Source organism: Pteropus vampyrus, unplaced genomic scaffold (assembly GCF_000151845.1).
Source record: "Pteropus vampyrus isolate Shadow unplaced genomic scaffold, Pvam_2.0 Scaffold755, whole genome shotgun sequence".
Lineage (NCBI taxonomy): Eukaryota > Metazoa > Chordata > Mammalia > Chiroptera > Pteropodidae > Pteropus > Pteropus vampyrus.
Window position 1 is genome coordinate 172,785 of NW_011889536.1, and position 19,911 is coordinate 192,695.

The 19,911-nt window shown below is 32.8% G+C and overlaps 1 protein-coding gene and 1 pseudogene across 4 annotated transcripts in view; both read right to left on the reverse strand.

Moving 5' to 3' along the window:
• Positions 1-19,911, reverse strand: part of ARHGEF12 (Rho guanine nucleotide exchange factor 12) — a 148,086-nt gene that overhangs the window by 71,181 nt on the left and 56,994 nt on the right. For 3 of the 4 annotated variants that reach the window (XM_023526248.1, XM_023526249.1, XM_011385706.2), the window contains exons 2-4: positions 10,189-10,212; positions 8,604-8,689; positions 6,926-6,982 (exon numbers count right to left, since the gene is read on the reverse strand). In XM_023526248.1, the coding sequence (XP_023382016.1) occupies positions 6,926-6,982; positions 8,604-8,689; positions 10,189-10,212 (167 nt within the window). The remainder of the gene's footprint in view (positions 1-6,925; positions 6,983-8,603; positions 8,690-10,188; positions 10,213-19,911) is intronic. The other variant, XM_011385707.2, reaches the window with a different exon arrangement.
• LOC111734081 lies at positions 10,401-10,519 on the reverse strand (annotated as a pseudogene).

Consider the following 19,911-nt stretch of genomic DNA (forward strand, 5'->3'; position numbering starts at 1 on the left):
CGTGCACATCCTACTCATTTTTCTCCTCTCCCCAACCCCACATATTGTCCTTTTATTATTATTCCATCTACTAATCTGAGAATCTGATATAGTTTAACATATAAGAATTACTAGACCAATACAAAAAGAAAACATACCTTACATATATAGCCAACTCAGAATCTGTGGAATTCAAATTAATGGTACTATTCTGTCCTATGAACCTATGCCATCTGTATAAACTTAGATAATTAACTGAAAACTAAGTTGTCATACCATTCAAAACTCAGAAATCCAGTCTCTCAAATGTTTAGATCTATTATGTCCCTTCACATTCAAAATCAAATAAAATGTTTTTCTTTTTCCTTGAGAATAACGTTTTACTTGTACACCAGCTGTTTTAACCTGCCACACAGAATAAATTCTACTCTTCTCACCCTTAACACTGAAACCACCAATACTGATTAAAGTATATCTTTGAAATGTCCTTTCTGACACACACACACATACACAAAATCCACTTCTTTGTTGCAGCAAATTTGTACTGAGCATCTGTCTACTAGTTATTTACACGAAGTCTGTAGATGTAAGGAATACAAAACTATAAGAAGTCTTTGCTCTCATAGAACTTAAAATCTTGGCAGGGAAGGACAATAGAGAAACAAAAAGGGAAACAATTACAATGTCCTATAAAGAATTAAAAATATCGTATAGCTAACACGCCCTATATATTATAAAAGAAGGGAAAGATAAAAGTAGACTCCTAGCTCCAAAACAACCATTTTCAAATTTCACTTTTTACTTTTTCTGTTTTTCACAACCATATAATCCATGGTTTGCTGTCTGGTATACATATTATTAATTATAATTACCATACAAATGTGTATCGCTCAATATGAGTTTTTATAAGGTCATGAAGTCACTTTAATATGAACTACATTTAAGCACTTTTATGAAGACAGGCAGAGAAAGTATTCAACAAGTAAGATAAAGATAAGGCTTAACTTTCTTGAAACTTAGTCATAGTAATACATCTTCATTTTCAATGTTCTTGGTGCCATATTTTTAAGTACATATGGAATATCGGTAAGCTAGTGTATATCTCTATACTATACTTGCCAAAACGTATTACAATTCTTTCTTTCGTAGTAGACTGTGAACTTCCAAAAAGCAAGTCTCCTGTTACCTTTGTACCCTTACTCTTATCATAGTGCCTACCATATAATAGGTACTCAATGAATATTTACTAAGTAAACTCGAATTTATTTTACACAAAATTTTTATATAATTCAAATATATCATATTCACTTTTTAAGAAAAAGTAAAATCATAGCCCTGAAAACTATGCAACGCAGACAAATATTTCTGTAAAGACACTCACTAACTTCTGCCCTGGCTAAATTCTAAAAAATAATTTGATTCCCCTCTACCCTAAAATAACTCTTCTAGTTACAAACACATTTTTCTTTATTTCCTGTTTTTTAAGGATCATGATATTTCACCCAGAAGCTGATAAAAGATATTAGGCTTCATACCATCAGTGAAATAAAGATGTTAAATTTTATTTTCTCTTTCTAACAAAGGACTTTTTTTTAATACTGTTATAACGATGTGGTATTTGAAACCAATATAAAAAGACTGTTTTTCACTTAAAAGATAATTGCCAAGGACTGTATTTTGAAGGTGAAAAAAAAAAAATTAGGTCTTTGTAATAGAGTGGGGAAGTGAACAATTCATAAAAAGTTATTCTAAAAAAGGTGAGAAAGTTTCACTATAATACATTCCTGAGAACAGGCAATAATTATACTGTCAAATAGCAAATTAATGAAAATGTAGTGTTCAATATGTAAGCAACATGCAAACCTTCCATATTGCATTCACTTTAGTGAAAACATATTAGTCTCTCTTCATCTTTGATTTTATTACAGATCAAACTTTTTTAAGTCTCACCTCTTAAGAATTAGCTCAAGGGAAGGGTGTGGAGAAAGGCCATGTGTGACATCATAAAAATAGCTCATTTTTAAACTGCTGCCAGACATATATGTTTAATGAGTAAGATTTCAGATAATCGTTTGATTAAAAAGTTTCTTCATTCTAAATGCACAATGCTGTCAGCAGGCAAGAGGAGCCTTAAGTTCTAAGTATGCTGATTTTATTTTTTTGACTATTACCAACAGTCTCTTTTCAAAGTTACATTTTCCTCTACTATAAAATTTTTCAGAAGAAAAATCTAATTAAGATGAGTCAACATTTTATTCCATTAATTCTCTTTACTAAAACACTCATCTCAATCTCAACAATCACACATTTAAAAATTCAATGAAGTAAGCAGGGCTGGGCTTGTACCTGGATGGAAGACCACCTAGGAAGACCAGGTGCTGTAGGTGTAAAAAATTTAAAAAATAAGGGATTGTAAGATGACAAGGTCCTTGCCATGCCTAAAAAAAATTTAAAAAAAATTTAAAAAAAAAAATCCTCAATGAGTGACTCCAGTATGTCAAGCATTACGGGAGATACAAAGATGAATATAAGTAAAAATAACTATATACAAAGCAAGATGCCAAAGTTTAGGCAACAAAAGTAGCTGGGCAAATCTAGTAAAGCCCCACAAAGGATGGGGAGGACTCTAACAGGGAGTTATAGGAGGTAAACCTTTCAAAGACAATGGGAATGGCAAGAACAAAGCAAAAAAACCAAGTCATATTCAGGAAATGAAAATGTGGAGGAGAGTCTGGTACTTTTACATGAATAGTAGTAAATTAAGGTAGAATAGTAAATTGGAAACAAATTATGGCATATCTTAATAACTACTTGTACATTCCTAGCAACTGGATGCCCAAACCTTTACTTTAGTAATATTAATCCGACAGAATACAGAAGAATGAAGAATAGGAAGTGAATCAATGTGAAACTGAAGTGAAAGAAAGTTATGAGTCTATTAAAATAGTCTAATGAAATGATGAAAAACTAAACAAAGAAGTGAGGATGAAACCAAAAAGTGAGGGATGAAAAATAATGTGATGATAGAATCAATGAGACCTTGCAAATAGTTTACTATAGAGAACAAGGTAAAAGAAGTCAAAGATAACTTTAAGAAAGTAAGACTAGGTTAACAGAAGAATGACACTGCTATTAGAAGAATCAGGAAAATCAAGAGGAAGATTGATTTCTAGCCATAGGAAACAGTGATGAATTCCAGACTGGTCATTCCGAATCTGAAGGACAGTTAGAGTAAAAGCATTCAGCAAATAGTTAAAAATATGGGAGAAATATCAGGGGTACAAACTTGGGTCATGCCTACATTTATAAGAGGAAAAAGCAATCAAGTAAAGACAAAACAAAATAATTACAAAGAGAAAAGAACCAGGTTGATATTATAGAAACCAAAGAAAGGGCATCATCATTGCCAAATGATTCAGAGGGAAGGTGAGAACTGAAGAAAAGTTAACAGATTTTTACGTAGGATTAATATGTGTGTTCAGAAGTCAAATTTCAAGAGGATAAGAAGAAGTGAATGATTTATAAGAACATTGAAAGTTCATGTTGTAGAATGTTCTTTGCAAAGCTGAAGAAGAAAACAGAATAATAACTTGGTGAAAGTAAAAATCAAACCGAGAACTTTTTATAGATATGAGAAGAAGAAAAAAATGTGAATTAAAAAAATATATACTCTGATGTATCCAAACTAGGATATTTCAAGTAATAACAGTTCACTTCTCTTATGGACTAAATGTTGTGTCCCCAACAAAATTCATATGTTGACTCCTAACCCACAATGTGATGGTATTTGGAGATGGGGTCCTTGGGAGGTAAGTATAGTTAGATGCAGTCATGAGAGTGCAGATCTTACGATGGGATTAGTGTCCTTCTACAAAGAGTCACCAGAAAGCTACTTCTTTCTTTTCTTCTTCTTTCTCTTCTGTCTTTTCTTTCTTTTCCTTTCTTTCTATCTGTCTGTCTGTCTGTCTCCCTCCCTCTTTTCCTTCCTTCCTTCCTTTTTCCTTCCTTCAGTTCTTTTTCTTTCCTTCCTTCCTTCCTTCTTTCCTTCCTTCCTTCCTTCCCTCCTCCCTTCCTTCCCTCCTCCTCCTCCTACTCCTCCTCCTCCTTCTTCTTCTTCTCTCTCTCTCTCTCTTTCTCTCTCTCTACATATATATATCTATATAGATATATAGATAAGGCTAGAAGTATGAGATCAGAGTGCCAAGAATGATTGGATTATGGTGAGAGCTCTTCTCTTGACTTGCAAACAGCCACCTTCTTCCTTTGTTATCTCATGGTCTTTATATATATATATCTATATATATCTATATATCTCTCTATATATATATACTTCTAGCCTCCAAAACTGTGAGAAAATAAATTTCTGTTGTTTAAGCCAAGTCTCTTGTATTTCATAATAGCAGCAGATTAAGACAGCTTCAAAAAGGCATGGCTTATTTTCTCGTACATAATACTATTAGCCGGAATCTCTTCATGAAACTAAGAAGTTGTGAAGAAGTAATCTAACTCAAAATTCCCTTGCCAAATCTCTTATCTCCCCGCACACAAAAACACACACATACACAAAAACCCAACAAAATTTCTCCACTACAAATTAGTAAGAAAAATAGAAAATTAAGTAGCTTTAAAACTGAGAATCAGAGAATGTGCCTGCATATGACCAACAGACTCCAAAAGGTACAGAGGGAAAAATAAGGGGATATAGAATAAATATTGACCCACTTTTCACTGGGCAGAAACTTAGAAGCCAATACAAAATAAATACTTGGTTTCCTTTTAAAATGAGCAAAGTAAATCTACCTAATAAAAAAAGCTATAAAAATCACTAAAAAGTTTAAAATAAATAATTTGTAAGTGAATAGCTGGCATTTGTGTTAATTATCTAGCTAATGAATTTTACTACAAAATAATAAATAATCTTAAAAGTTAGAAGATCACTTGTTAAGAGACCCTATACTAAAGCAATGTCACCATTTGCTATGACTCTACTCTCATATTCCTGTAGTTCCAAGCCTTCCTTGACTCCCTAGAGATGCTTTTTCACTCATGTTAACTGCACACGGTCTGAAGAAATCTATTTACACAGGTGATAAAATATATGTAATGTCAAAGAGATTTAAGTCAAAATGCTAAATAACTCTGTTCTGAGCAACTCATCCTTCTGATAAGTGCTTTTTGAGGACTCACGGCTCGGTTTCTTCAAAAAAAAAAAAAAAGGCATTTCATGGGTTCTCAAGAAACAAACACAGAAAAACCACACCTTATTTCTCCATTACCACTTAAAATGTTTCTATTACTACCTAGCCAATGGCATGTCTGAACTGTGTTTAATATTCCTATCACTGGAATTAACATCCAAATTAAACAGTAAGCTTTCGTATATATATATCTCTTCCTGTCATCCAAAACAAATATCCTATCATCTTAACCAAACACCAAGTTTTTCCATACATACCACAGACCTAGGAAAATGGTGAGGGCGATGAAATAAAACACTTGCAAAAGCTACTGGAAATAAATGGAACTATAAAGATTGTGTTCCCATTCCTAAGGAGAGAATAAACTATAGGAAGCACTTTATATAGAACAGAAAAAGATTCGTGAAAAATTCAGAAGCTATTTCTTACTTATGTGGAGCCAAATAATTTGGAAGGAAGAAAAAGCATAAACTTGACATTCCATAGGGCACGGTATACATTTCCTGTTGAACTCCTATAAAAGGTTTAACTACATAATAAAAACACTGCTCACAAAAACACAAGCAAAGAACTATGTGTATGTATCTAACAAAGAAGCATTAGCCAGTTTATAACCAAACATGGAGGCTTCATAATATTAAAAAGTACCTGATATTATGGGCTCAAGTGTCAGGAGATAGAAATTACAAAATGTCTTAAAAGGGGGGAGGAACATTTTCATTTTTTTTTTTTTTTTCCTTTCATGTATGTAGAGCTAGGAAAATAGTTGCACCTGTTTAAACATCTACTTGTGAGACTTTGGGCTCTATTAGAGAACATATGGTTTTCCTTTGAGGACAAATTTGGAATCTTCTAAAAAAGAAATAATTTCTTAGTCTTTCAGAGATTATTTTTAATGTCTTGGTTCCAGACAGTGCTTCTCCTATTCACTTTCTCAATAATTAGATGCCAACACAAGGAAAGAGGGAAGGTAAAACTATGCAAAGAAAAATAAATAATTTGTATGAACTTCACAAATATGGTTTATAGTATCCCTGGAAGACAGGACAGAATCTGGAAATATTAGTGTTTCAATCATCTGTTGCAGAAAGTTCAGGTTAAACCTGCTTGTTGTAAAGATTATTTTTAAAAAGTGTCATTTTGAAATTTCCCTATTTTGAATAAGCTTTGGGGAAAACTTGTGAAAAGCAAAGAAAAATTCTTCAAATTATAAAAATAAAATACTTAAGGTATTTTTGCTGTTGTGGATAAATTATACAAGAAGGAGGTAATTCTAGAAGATAAAGCAATTAACTAAAAATAAAGAAACCAATAAAAAATAAAATAAAAATTCCAAACAACTACTAATACATTATACCAGCACTGTACTTAAAGGAAAAGACTGATAGCATTGATGAAAAATTCTACATGATCCAAACTCTGCAAATAGGACATGGGAAGAGATAACAAGAATTCAATGCCCATCCATGTTATCTGGAGGAGCCTGACCTGAACATATTAGAGATAATCACTTTCCTAACAAGAGGAAAAAGAAGATGGGTAATATGGCCTCCTCTTACTCTACAATGTTAGTTTCTAGCAACCTTAAGCTTCCATATCACAGCCACATTAAAACCCCAGGCTCCCTTTCCCTGCAGTAGATCATGCCATGCAGAGCAGACAAAGGAAGGCTGTAGTTATTTTTAAAGAAGAAAAAAGCATGAAGCAAGCTCCAAAGGTGCAAGGCTGAATTGGCTACATTAGCTTACCATATATCTCGGATCTACTCTCCTCTGAACTAGACTTTGTCTTCTTGGAGGAGCTATCTGCACAAGAGCGGGAGAAAAGGAGAGATATAGAAAATATGGAGACCAATGTAAGGGGGAAAATTCATGGGGAAAAAAAGAATGAAACATGATCAAGTTAAATCGTGCAAACACAAAGTATGAATATCACAGGTGACAGCATTTAGAATAGTCACGAACAGCACAAGTAATGACATTTTAAAGATTTATCAAAGAAAAGAGTGCAATAAAAATATGTTCAAACAAAACAACACATGAATATTCTACAAAGTATATCATGTGGCAATTGTAGAGATGACAAAAGCACTAAAAGCCATAATAATCTCATTATGAAGCACTGCATACCACTCAACTAAATCTGTCTTTGGAGATGGTAACAGCACAGATGAATAATATAGAATAAGTCAATCTCACAAGACCATAATACTTTTATGAACATAGGGCAGAAAGTTGTGACCCCCATTAGCAAGACAATAACTAATCATAAAAACGAAAGCCTCTAAGCCACATGATGTCAAAATTAGGTGTGAGAAATAAAGAATTATCTCTTAATGGAGATCCGGAAGTTACATATTACATACTCCCACCACCAAAACCTCCTACATTGATGACTAGGTTTCATTTTACCTACTACCTAAGATGCAGGTAAATTATTAGCTATTCACTTTCTATTTTCCCCTTCCTAAATAATATTTATATTTTTTCAAAATAAAAGATCAGTTTATACTATACGCATGAAACATCTTAATTAGATACAAAAAATATACTAACTCTATTAAAAATTAAAAATTTTATTTCTAAATAAAATATCTAAAAATAGATATATTATATTTGTGTATCTGGGACCTTAGCATTTATTTTATTTTTTTGTCATAGGAATATACAACTGAATAAAATAGTATGTGCACAAAGAACACATTAGTTTCAAGTGAGAAAAGCAAAATTATCAAGCAATTTTTATAAATTAAATACTAGGTGGATTTACAAGGAGAAAACAAAAGCATATATTTTACAAGAGGAGTTCAAAATATATATAAATTTAAGAATACAAATAGTCGAAAGTCTACTAACATTAAAACTCTAGGAAAGACCAACACTAGGGAAGCTGAAAGACAGGCTCTGAGTTCAAAATACTTTTTGACTGAAGAAAAAGGAAACTTTTCATTTGCTTACTCTAAAATGAGATGATAATTAATTTTTGAAGTTGCATTTTATCAAATACTCCAATTTACCATCATCACATCTGAATTTTTAAATGACTACAGAAATTGGTACTTGTTATAGACTTGACTTTATGACATACTACTGTTCATACCTATCTATGATTTATCTTAATACTAAGTCCTTGGTCTTAACAAAATATCCAATTATGATACAGTAACTATTTCTATTATCATCGCTATTTTTAAATATAACACATTCTACAATGATGCTTCCACAGTGGAATTCATAGTATTGAAAATTAAAAATATTTGCATTCTTCCTGAATGCAAAGGAGGAATTACATAACTGAAGAGGAAGGACAGCCTAAAACAGATTAAACAGCCACTCTGAAACAGGTGTTTCAGGAAGTTATATAGCTTAAGCTATAGTATTCTGAAGTTCACAACTCTCAATATTCTTTGGAAGAATAATGTTTTACCTGTGGGGTCAAAATCATGAGATGTACTGCGCTCAACTTTCTGCTTCTTATCTGTTGGTGACTCTCGGTTCAAAATACTTCCATGCCTAAATTAAAGCAATCAAATATTTACAAGACAGTCATTAGAATAAAAACAATTTGATAATCCAAAGTGTGTCTTACAAAAAGAAACTATGAAATCGGTTTACTTTACTCAGTCTCATAAACCTCTCTAATTTATATTTTTCAAAAAGTTTTAATACTCAGTCTATGCTGTGCGTAATATAGAGTTTATTTACTTGATTATAAAAAGTGCTTAAAAATTATAAAAGTAGTCTACGGACATGCCTCCCTGAACAAGCCCGATGTCTGATCTTGGAAGCTAAGCAGGGTCAGGCCTGGTTAGTATAGTATTTGGAAGGGAGACCACCTAGGAAGACCAGGTGCTGTAGGCTTAAAAAAATAAAAAATGAAAATAAGGGATTGTAAACTGACAAGGTCTGTGCAATCTGTGAGGTCAACCAAGGGTTGCCTCACCTAAAAAAAAAAATTTATAAAAGTAGTATTTAGTATAAAGTCTACTTTATTCTTAGAAATTAGTGTTTAAATTCTTTTATAGTGGCTTTTAAAGATTAATCATTATTATTTCCATCTAACAGATAAGAAAATAGTGCCTAAAACAGTATTTAAACACACTTCCTGACCCTACACATACCATGGTCAGGTTTAAAACCACTGTGTAAATATAGCATTGATGACAGCAGTTAAAAAAAATCTCAGGGAAGCTACGCTACACTTAGACCCTGCCTGTAGTTCACAATAGGCTTAGCCAGGCTCAGATGATACTAGAATTATTATTTTTCCTATGGCCTACCCAATTACACTGATCAGATAATGGCTGGGCAGTAAATAAGACCATAACTATAATACATACAATACTAATTAATTGGAATGCCAAGATTAGCATTGGTATCCTGAACTACGGTGTTACTAAAAATGAAAAAGGTACTATAATAATTAGGAATGACATACTACCATTTTAAATAATATTTATAATAATTAAGATCAGAGAGAAAAAATGGTGAAGAACAAGTACTTCTAAGGAAGAGACATTTAATTCTGGGAAATCAATAAATATGAAGATATGGACACAGACATATTTGAACATTATGGACTTTTTTCCTTTACAGTCTTAAAGTAATTAAGACTGATCCAGTCTGCCAAAGTTCATTAACTAAAGGCAGTTACAGTTATCCAAATGATAATACATCAAAAACTGGCAATCCACTTACACTCCTAAGCTATTCACAACTAGAAACAGTCACAATAGATTTTAAAATTAAATATCTTCATAGGGAATGACCTTAAGTATCAATTTGAACAAACTTTTAAAACGCTTATATTAAAAACATTGAAAATGTTATCAAAACAATGCCACCTTCCAGAAAAAAATATGCAACACCTGTTATATTTTAAATGTGTAAAATATTTTGAAATTTTAAACTAAAATCCACATTTTCAAAACCACAAAACTCCACGAGAATTTCAAAGGAATGCTTCCAATTAAAGTTAACCTAAATATATGAAGTGCAACTGAACAACTTACCTTATAGGTTTTTTGAGGGGAAACCTGAAACAAAAACAAAAACGAAAAGGTTAGATGTAGTTATTTCACTTGTAAGACTATCATTAAATTTATTGATTCTACTAAACCAGAATAAAAAAATTAAATTTTTCTTTAATTTTTTAGGCGAGGCAACTCTTGGTTGACCTCACAGATTGCAAGGACCTTGTCAACTTATGATCCCTTATTTTTTAAGCCTACAGCACCTGGTCTTCCTATGTGGTCTCCTATCCAAGTACTAACCAGGCCTGACCCTGCTTAGCTTCTGAAATCAGATGGGATCGGGCTTGTTCAGGGTAGCATGGCCGTAAACAAAAAAAAATTTAAATTTTATGCTAACTTTTCCAAAGCAATTCAACAAACAGGTGGAGTGAGAAGCTCAGCACCATTTTTAATATCTTAACTATTTTGTTAAATCTTAAATTGCAGGTGCAATTTATCATCAGCCGTCTCTGACTACTGGTTCTCCTTTTAAAAATCCAAATAATAGCAGCAGCTAAATTTATTGAGGGCTTACTAGATGCTAAGCACTACTCTAAGTTGTTAATATGTATTATCTCATTTAATCCTTAAAAATAACCATGAAGATATTATTTCCATTGTACAGATTTGGAGGGGGAAAAAAAAGAAGGCAAAGAGAAATATTTTACTATTAGTGAGGAAAAGTTCCTTGCCCATCATCTCTCTTCACCCTCCAAAATATCTGGGTGCTGATTATTGCACTATTGATCTGTCTACCCTTTGATTATGATCAAATCATGATTCTCTATTACTAATGTTTAGTTTTAATAACAAAAATCTAGAAAAAATTACCATTGGAGTACTATCAGTTATTAAAAATATGTTCCAAAAGCAGAAAACAAAAGGTGCTTCTTTTTTTTCTTGGTTCTATAAGCTAAAAGAATTACAGCATTTCCTCCTGGTTGTCTTTTTTAAAAGCAGTATTACTGAAGGCTTCTTGATAAGAGTTTGATGCTATACATAAACAGTAAGTCTAAAATGTGTTCTCAAATTTATTCCCATTTTCCTTTCTGTTCTTTTCAGAAATTATCTCAATCTACAGTATTTTATGTAAAATTATGCAGTCTAGGTAATACGAACAGGGTTTATTACAAATATCAATAAAACTGGGTTTTAAAAAAAGGCTTTTAGTAAAGAAAGTAAGATATAAACATAAAACAATACTTGAATGACTATTTTATGTGAAATAAAAGTAGTTTATTTTTTAAAAAACTCAAAAAAGTACAAACTTAAGTAAAATTCCCTTTAAATCCTATATAAATCAAAAATGATCCAAAGAAAGACTAAGAATCTAAAATTTTCCCTAGTAAGTGATAGCATGTTAACTCACAACAAAATTAGGGATAACAAGGAAAGGAGTTCTGAAATAAGAAGACACTGTTCTAGAGAATACACTTATTACAAAAGATTACCAAATCTTCAGAAGTAAAAGTTCCTAAGTAAGCCATTCTTACTTGTGGGGGAACGGGGCGGGGAACATGTTTTTAATCTACATATGAATATAAGTGTTGACAGAAAAGAATTTCCAACAGAATTTCTGCGGAGGATAAATTAGCAACTTTAGCCACTCTGCCTAATAGCCATTATAAAAATTCCTGCCCCCAAACAATGCTGCTTGGATCAGGGGCTGCAACATCCAGGGAGGTTCTGGTAAAGAAGCCCAGAAGTTCCCAGCTATTGATTGTAAGACAGTTTCCTGAGCCATTTTCTTAAAAGGAAATGGAAAAGGAAGAGGGAAAAAGGAGGACAAAAATGAAATGTGAAGATAAATAACTACTCTATAGTATAAAGTATAACCTGCTTATAATCTACTTACTACATTCATAAAGTACAGATAAAGAACTTTTCTCAAACAAAAACTTTTAAATTATGATACTTTTTATCTAATTATTAAATTCTACTTTAAAGTATGAGGTAAAACGAACAAATACGTATGTTCATATGTATGTGTAGCTGCATATATACATAACTAACAATGTCAAGGGCCTTCCTGGCTATTTCACTTGTTTCCTCTGCTCCAGTTAAGAAAATCACCTACCACTGTTTCATACTGAGATGGAGATGTAATTAGATACCTGGAAACGGAAAGCTAGAACCCCAAAGTAAAGTCTGGGGCTACAGTCTGTAGATTTGAGTCATCAATCCATGTATGGTCACTAAAATTTAAAATAGCATGTGAAGATTAAGGATCAAATCCTGGGAGTAAGGAGAGGGATAGCTTCTCAACAACTGAAGATGGATGTGAGAGCCAATGAAGGAGATTAAGAAGATAAACCAGAAAAGAGAAAGGGCTGTCTGTCCTAGGAGCTAAGGAAGAAGAGATAACCAATACTATTGACTGCTGCAAAAAGGCAGATCTAAAGGCTAAAAATTGGTCATCTTCTGAGTAACAAATTAGCCCAACACTAGGCTGATGAAACAGTTCTGGTATAAAAAATTCTATATTTTCAAGTCCCTGTCCATTGTGTAGTCAGTCATCAAATCATGATTTTATATTTATGTAGAACAGCTGTGTTTGAAAGCTAAGGCATTAGATGTGCCTAATCAAACTGTGTCTGGCTTTTGAAAATATTATGTGTATTAATTCAGACATTTAACCAACAATGAACATGTTTGTGCCTATTTACATATGTGTGTTATGTATTTTTCCAGATATAAGATAAAATCAAAATACTAATATCCATAATAAATAAAGGAAAAGAATATCAGGAATTTCAGCCATTGGGATAAGGTAACTAGACACCCTTACTTTGGATTACCTATACTAAGCATATTTATATACCAGAAATCCTAACCAACTGCTTTAAATGTCACAATATATTTACTCACTCGATGAAGGATGGATACCTTTTCTTTGTTAGTTATAAGCTTTAATATTATTAAAACCCTAAGTAACAATATAGAGGTCTCCCCCAATATTTTATTTTCACACTCTTCCCAATGTTATTAAAGTGCAGAGGGAAATGTGACTTGGTAATTAAATAACCCTAACCCAGTAAAATAATATACACTGGAATAAAACTTCCATTTCTTAAACCAGGTTTAACTACTCTACAATATATACACACACATACCTGATCTTATATTTGAGATATCCCTTAAACTGTTAAATGTAATTTCTTCTGGAATTAAAAAAATTGCAAAGGGCTGCAAAAGTTTTGTGTTATCACGTATATGATTATAATAAATAGCCTAATAGAAATCATTGATTGTGATGAGAAAAGAGCTAGCCTTTTGACACTACTGTAATCCAGTGAGAGTGTTCTGATAAAAGAAATAGATATTACACTCAAACCTTAATTCCTATTGTCTCTCTCCTCTGAAGTAATAGATATTTTCCTCCTTGGGTTTATTTATGATGAGGAATTTGGGAGTCTAGATGGTTCTTAATAAAGGATAAATGAAATTAAAGGGAGGAAGTTAAGGAAATTTTACCTACATTAGTTAGTGGTCAAGCTTTCAATACCAGTCAAACAATGTTAGCTATTAAATTTAGAATTCTCAAAAATCTATTGTCAAGATACATCCTGATATTAGTGATGTTAAAATATAGGGGGAAAAAACCTGTGCACCTTGAAATCAATGAAATATAGTACTATTTTTTTGGAATCCATTCCAGTGAGGAGAGTTACTAGACAAAGAGCTCTGCAAAATAGGTAAGATAATTCCAAGACTTAATTCTCATAAATTGATGATAAACATCAGTGTAAAAAAAAAAAAACAAATACTATTCTGGTATTGTCATAGTCAATGAAAATTACATGTGGGGCAAGGACTCTTCAGAAAAAAATATCACTAGTATATATTCTAAATTTAAATAATTTAAATTTAAAAAGTGCTTGAACTTGGTCATGTTGCTTAACCTCTATAAGCATCATCTATAACATAGTGATAATACCAGTACCTACCTCAAATTTGTTTTGAGGATAAAATTAGAAAATGAGAAGATTAAATTAGAAAATGAGAAACATTATACGAGAAGCATTGCCTATCACATAGTTACTACTTATTTATTATCAGCTATTAGGAAGAACAAAAATAAAATCTGAACTTTAGTGGCTTGACTTTAAATAGAAAAGAAAAATAAGCTTAAAAACTAATACTATTCAAATGCTCAGTAAAATCCACAGACAGACATAATTCAAAGCAAGAAATTAAACCACAGATTTAATTCACCAAGTCAGATTATATAAAATTAACATCAATAATCAAGTCAACAAATTTCCCATATGCTACAGGTTAAGAAAAAAGATGAGGTTACAACCAAAACATTTAACTTTCCTGTCAGGTAGGGTTAGTGATTTTCTTTGAAAAGATCATTAAATTGTATTGACCATACCTGAAACTTAGCAAAAAAATCTATTATTTCCTCATCTCATTTAAAATATCAAGAATGATTAAGGCATTCTCTGTCTTGGATGTAAATCAAGTTTTTCATTTACCTATTTTTACAAAATAATTTCAATAGTATGAAGTAAAACATTTACTCTAATATGAATATAAACCAGCTAGTTCTAGTATTGTATTATTTTTCACAAAATAACATAACAGCTAAAAAGGCATTTGCCTGCAATATAAAAATGAGTACCCTTAAAGTATAGGATTTAGAACATAGTGCTGACTTCAGTTGAATTGTTAATTCAATCTTTAGATCTCTGGACAATAAGGTTCACAGAACCGAAAGTAGTAAATGAACACTACTACTCCCTCTCCCTCCAAAAACACCAATTATAAATCTTTTCACCACCTACAACTTATGACTTATCTAGTTTAGAGTCACTAAAAGAGCTAAAAATTTTGAAACCAAAAAAAAAAAAAAAAGTCTGAACATTATCTACCTTTGTAGTTTATTAGCACATCCCAAGCATACGAAGTTGTTAGCAGAACTGGCAATAGAACATTAGTTCTATCTTAAAGGCTCTAAAGCAGAAGCTACAGCTGACAGGATGGCTCAAGGAGTTTTTCACAATGTTATTAGTTTTTGAACCTTGGGATACAAACCACAGAATAACAATACCAAGGAAATCAGTTCTGGTGTAAAATCCAAAAATGATTCACTAGAATGTAAAATAAAGATTTCAAATTAACTTCTTAAATATAGCTTTGTATACTGCCACTTTTACTGAAGAACTTAAACACATGACAGACGCTTACTAAACATCTCTTATTTCCTGGACATATTTTGACAACTCAAATGGTAAATTCTAAATTATTTTAATTACCTCTGCCAGAGCTTTTATAAATTGACTATCTGGTTGTTTCTGAACTGGGAATAGTTCAGAATGAAAATAACAACTTATTAAAGGCTTGCATTTCCTTATTGACAACTTGGAATACTATCACTTTTGTGAATATATCCTATAAGGTTTCTAAATAATTTTCCTTTGAGGTCATCACTATTAACTTACACAGTATCTTTTTAGAGTTTAAACTATTCACTTAAAAAAAAAAAAGTAAAAAGAACTTCTGGAAAAAAAGTATGAGATCCTCAAACTACTTAAGTATCCTCATCCCAATCAAAACCATTCAAATCATCAAATCCATGTGTACAGAAGAGATATTAATATCATTAAATTGACATAAGCAATAAACTGGACTCCATAGTATAATCTCATTATTTATAAAATAAGGACAATGCATGTTTTTCATTTGGAAGGGATTTAAATCCTAATATTGTTTCACAGTTCTTTGTTACAGAATATGTATCAGAAAATAATAAAAATAAGAGAGGGGAAAAAAAAAACCCTCTTAATCTAGGATGGATTTTACATAAAATACATTGAGATTAAATGTTCAAAATTTGTAAACTAAAGTGAGAACTGTGCAAAGTTTAAGACAAGCTGCTTTTCGCAAATTTTCCAGAAGATAAAATCATGCTTCTGAAAAGTAGATGTCATTGAGACAAGCGCCAGCATTAATCTGAGCTTGAGCGTATTACTAAAACGTAAAATTAAAATATAAAATATTATGTCAAATAACATTTTACTTTCTTTGATATTATAAAGTGCTACTCAAAATTTATTCTTTAAATCACATATATGATATATTTGCAGTTTGTTTGCATTTTTTATTAAAAATGTTTAATGCATCCATAAAAATGGCATTCTTGAGCAAGGAATACTGATTTAACAAGAAAACAAATTTTAATAGATTTATCTTTCTATCAAATGCCAACATAACTACAAGAATAAGTCTTTCATTTCCAAAATCTTAGAAGAAAAAAACAAGCAAAACTATAATAACTCCCAAATCGCAAAATATTATTCATAATATCTGCTTAACTTAAGGTGTTGTACTTGATATGTACAAAAGCCTAATCGCTGCCTATCTCCACTACAAAGCTAAATAGACAAGAATTTGCCCAAATTTCACAATACATGGAAACACAAGGAACCACAAAAGTATAATCTTAGTTCCCTTATACTCTAAAATTGTTCACAATTTAAAACTTTTAAATTAATTTTAAAATTTCCTTCCATTAACACAAGTCAATTTGTTGTGAAGATTAAAAACCTTAAATACTTTCAAGGAAAACATCTAAAGGAATAAGGACTGAGAATATTCCATGTTTTCTACTTAACAATTTTTTAAAATAATGTAAGAAATGCATTGTGGGTATTTCGATTACATATCCTTAAATTTATGTAAGTCATATTCCTTAGCTGATGAAATATTTCTATCAATAAATAAAATTTAAAGGCTACATGAACTTAAAATATAGGTAACGATAAATACTACTAAAAAAAAAACAAACAAACCCCGATCATAGCCAATATCATTACAATTAAATCTTCCATATAACATACCTTCCACATCCATAAAAGTGTTTTTTTCCTTAAAAAAATTTTTTTCTGATATCCAATCAAGAGGATGGAGTAGGTAAATTCTGTGCTTACCACCTCCCACAAGCACGTCAAAATTACAACTAAATTAAAGGACAATCATCATTGAGAAACACCTGTAGACTAAATGAAAAGAATTCCTATAACTGAGAATAGAAGATCCATGTAGAGACTGGTAGGAGAGGCTAAGATGTAGAATGGGCAGGTCCCATACCCACGGAATTAAGAAGCAGGAAGGATATCTTGGCTGTAGAAATCCCTGAGATATGAAGGGTTCCAGCCCGACACTGGGCTCCCCAACCTAGGGAATCAGTGCCAAGAAGGGGAAACCCCACAATATCTGACTGTAAAAACAAGTGGGGATTGAGGTCTCATAAAGAGAAAGTGCAATAGCCACTAGAGACCAAGGTGCTGCAGGTCTTAAAAGGGCCACAAAAAGACTCACCTATAGACTCACAGTACAGAGGCAGCTGCTCAAAACGCACCAGAGACATACATGGAGGAAATAAACTGCCTAACTTTGGGGAGAGGGCTGGAGGGGCTGGAGATGGGAGCACCTCTCTCTAGGACAAAAGTGTTGGCAGACACCATTGTTCCTTTGTTGAACTCTCTTTCAATCCAACGAAAACACAGGTGGGAACCAAATCTGAGTCCTCATTAACCAGGCTAACACAGTTTGCCTTGTCCTGGTGATTCCCTGAGATTCCCATCCTACGCATATTGCTTGCTGAGCACCAGTGTATTCCAGCAGTTCCTCAACAAAAAGAACCTGCCTAGGATCATGCTGTGAATTTCCCAAACTCTCTCAAAGGTCCACAAATCCCAAACAGCAGCCAGCTTCAGTGTGCTTCTGAGCTCTTGCTAACTGGCCACAGGGCCAGCACAAGCAGGGACCACTAAAACTTGCATGGTAACTCCCATTCGCTTGACTCAAACCTGGCATAAGCAGTAGGCCAGCCTTGGCATTAAACGTAGCTTCAATTGAGTGGCCACAAGCCCAGAACAAGTGGTGACTGGACTCACCTAACATGGTGGTGCCCACATATGAGTCCCAAACCCAGTACAACTGGCAGCTAGCCTTAGTTTGTACTGTATCCTCTCCTAAGAGACCCAAGCCCAGAACAAGAGTAGCCAACCACAGGTCACTAAACAGCTTCTACCCAGAAGCCAGAAGCCCAGCACAAGAGGAGGCTGACTGTGGCCTGCACAAGAGCCCCTCCCAAGAAATTATAAAACCAACAAACCTGGTAGCTGGCTTTACACCACAAAAGAGTCCCACCCAACAAGCTCCACAAATGACACACTAAAAGGGTGGACATGTCCAGAACCACAGCCCCCTAAAATTGACTCTTGCTCCATGGATTCAACTTCTGCACAACAGTTCATCTTCTGTAGTCATGGCCTGTCCACAAAGCTGGGCAGTCAAATCTCAGCCACACCCACTGAAGTGCCAAAAGGAATCAAGGCTCAACTACAACAGGAGGGTACACACAACCTACACAGGTGACACCCTGGAGCACCCAATTTGGGTGCTACTGGGCCCAACAGGAAACCTATATAAGGCCACTATGTCAAGGCCAGAGATGTAACACATCTACTTAATACATAGAAACAAACACAGGAAGTCACCCAAAATGAAGAAATGATAAAATTATATTACCTTGACAGTAATAAAAAAGCATTTAAAAATGCTAAGAAAAACAGAATTGTTCATAAAGTTCTGATTTAAACATGAAGCAAAATAAAAAGTAACATAATCATAAAGTAATTGATGGAAAGTATGTCTTTAATATTCTGTTTCAAGTGGCCCAGGAATTGCATCATTGCACCAGTAGAAAAGAAAGTATAGTCCTAACTAGCATATTTCTTAACTTGGCAGAAATAATATGTATATGTATGTCATATATTATATATGACAATATAAGCATTATGTTGGTTTTCAGACTTAGAATCAGCCTATTGGCAAAGCACAGAATATTTAGTTGTGCCTCCAGATCAGAATGGAAATGCAAAAAACTCTCCTAATGATGTGAGTAAAACTGTAGTTGAAAGAAATGAAGGTAGAGGGAAAGAAATATAATTAGAAGGAAAGATATGTGCATTAAATACCTAATCTGACATAGAAGAGAGTTAAGATTCAAACTCCTCGATGGAACAAAAATACAGATATAATTATATTGTTTCGACTTAGGTAATAACCAATTAACCCAACTAATAGTAATAATACAGTTATTAAACACCAGGAAAAAAATGAGAAGAAAGTGAAGGTGGGAAGCATAAATGAGCAATATCCTCAGAGAGGGAGGAAAACTTAGGTATTACCTAAAGATAACAAATCAAGAAAAAGAACTATGAGGTTATTATTTATTGCTGGATCACCATAATAACTAAAATTTGAATGAAAAAGATTGAGGTAAAAAGGATAAGGTGAGAGAATGTTTCTTCTCATCATACACCATTCTGAGTTGTTGGCATCTCTGATGTTGGTTTCTAAAAGTTGTTTAAAAATGATTTCCCTGTTTACTTTTTAGTGCATTTTAAAGTTTTACATAATAGAATTTTGATTCTAGCTAACCCACAGTTATTTAAATATGAATGTGGCTGTAGATTAGGTTGAAGCTCTTTTGGGACTAATTTCCTCTTTTGTAATTATCATCTTTATTAAGTATTAACACCAATCGAATGTCTGACTTTTGTCTTTTCAGGATCAAAGCAAGTTGGAGAAACATCAGCATCTGGAGACTCCTTAGATGGCACACCTCGTACTTCCAATACCATCTTCGATTTTCTACCTCCTCCATTAGATCAAGTTCAGGAGGAGGAATGGGAAGTAGAAAGGTAA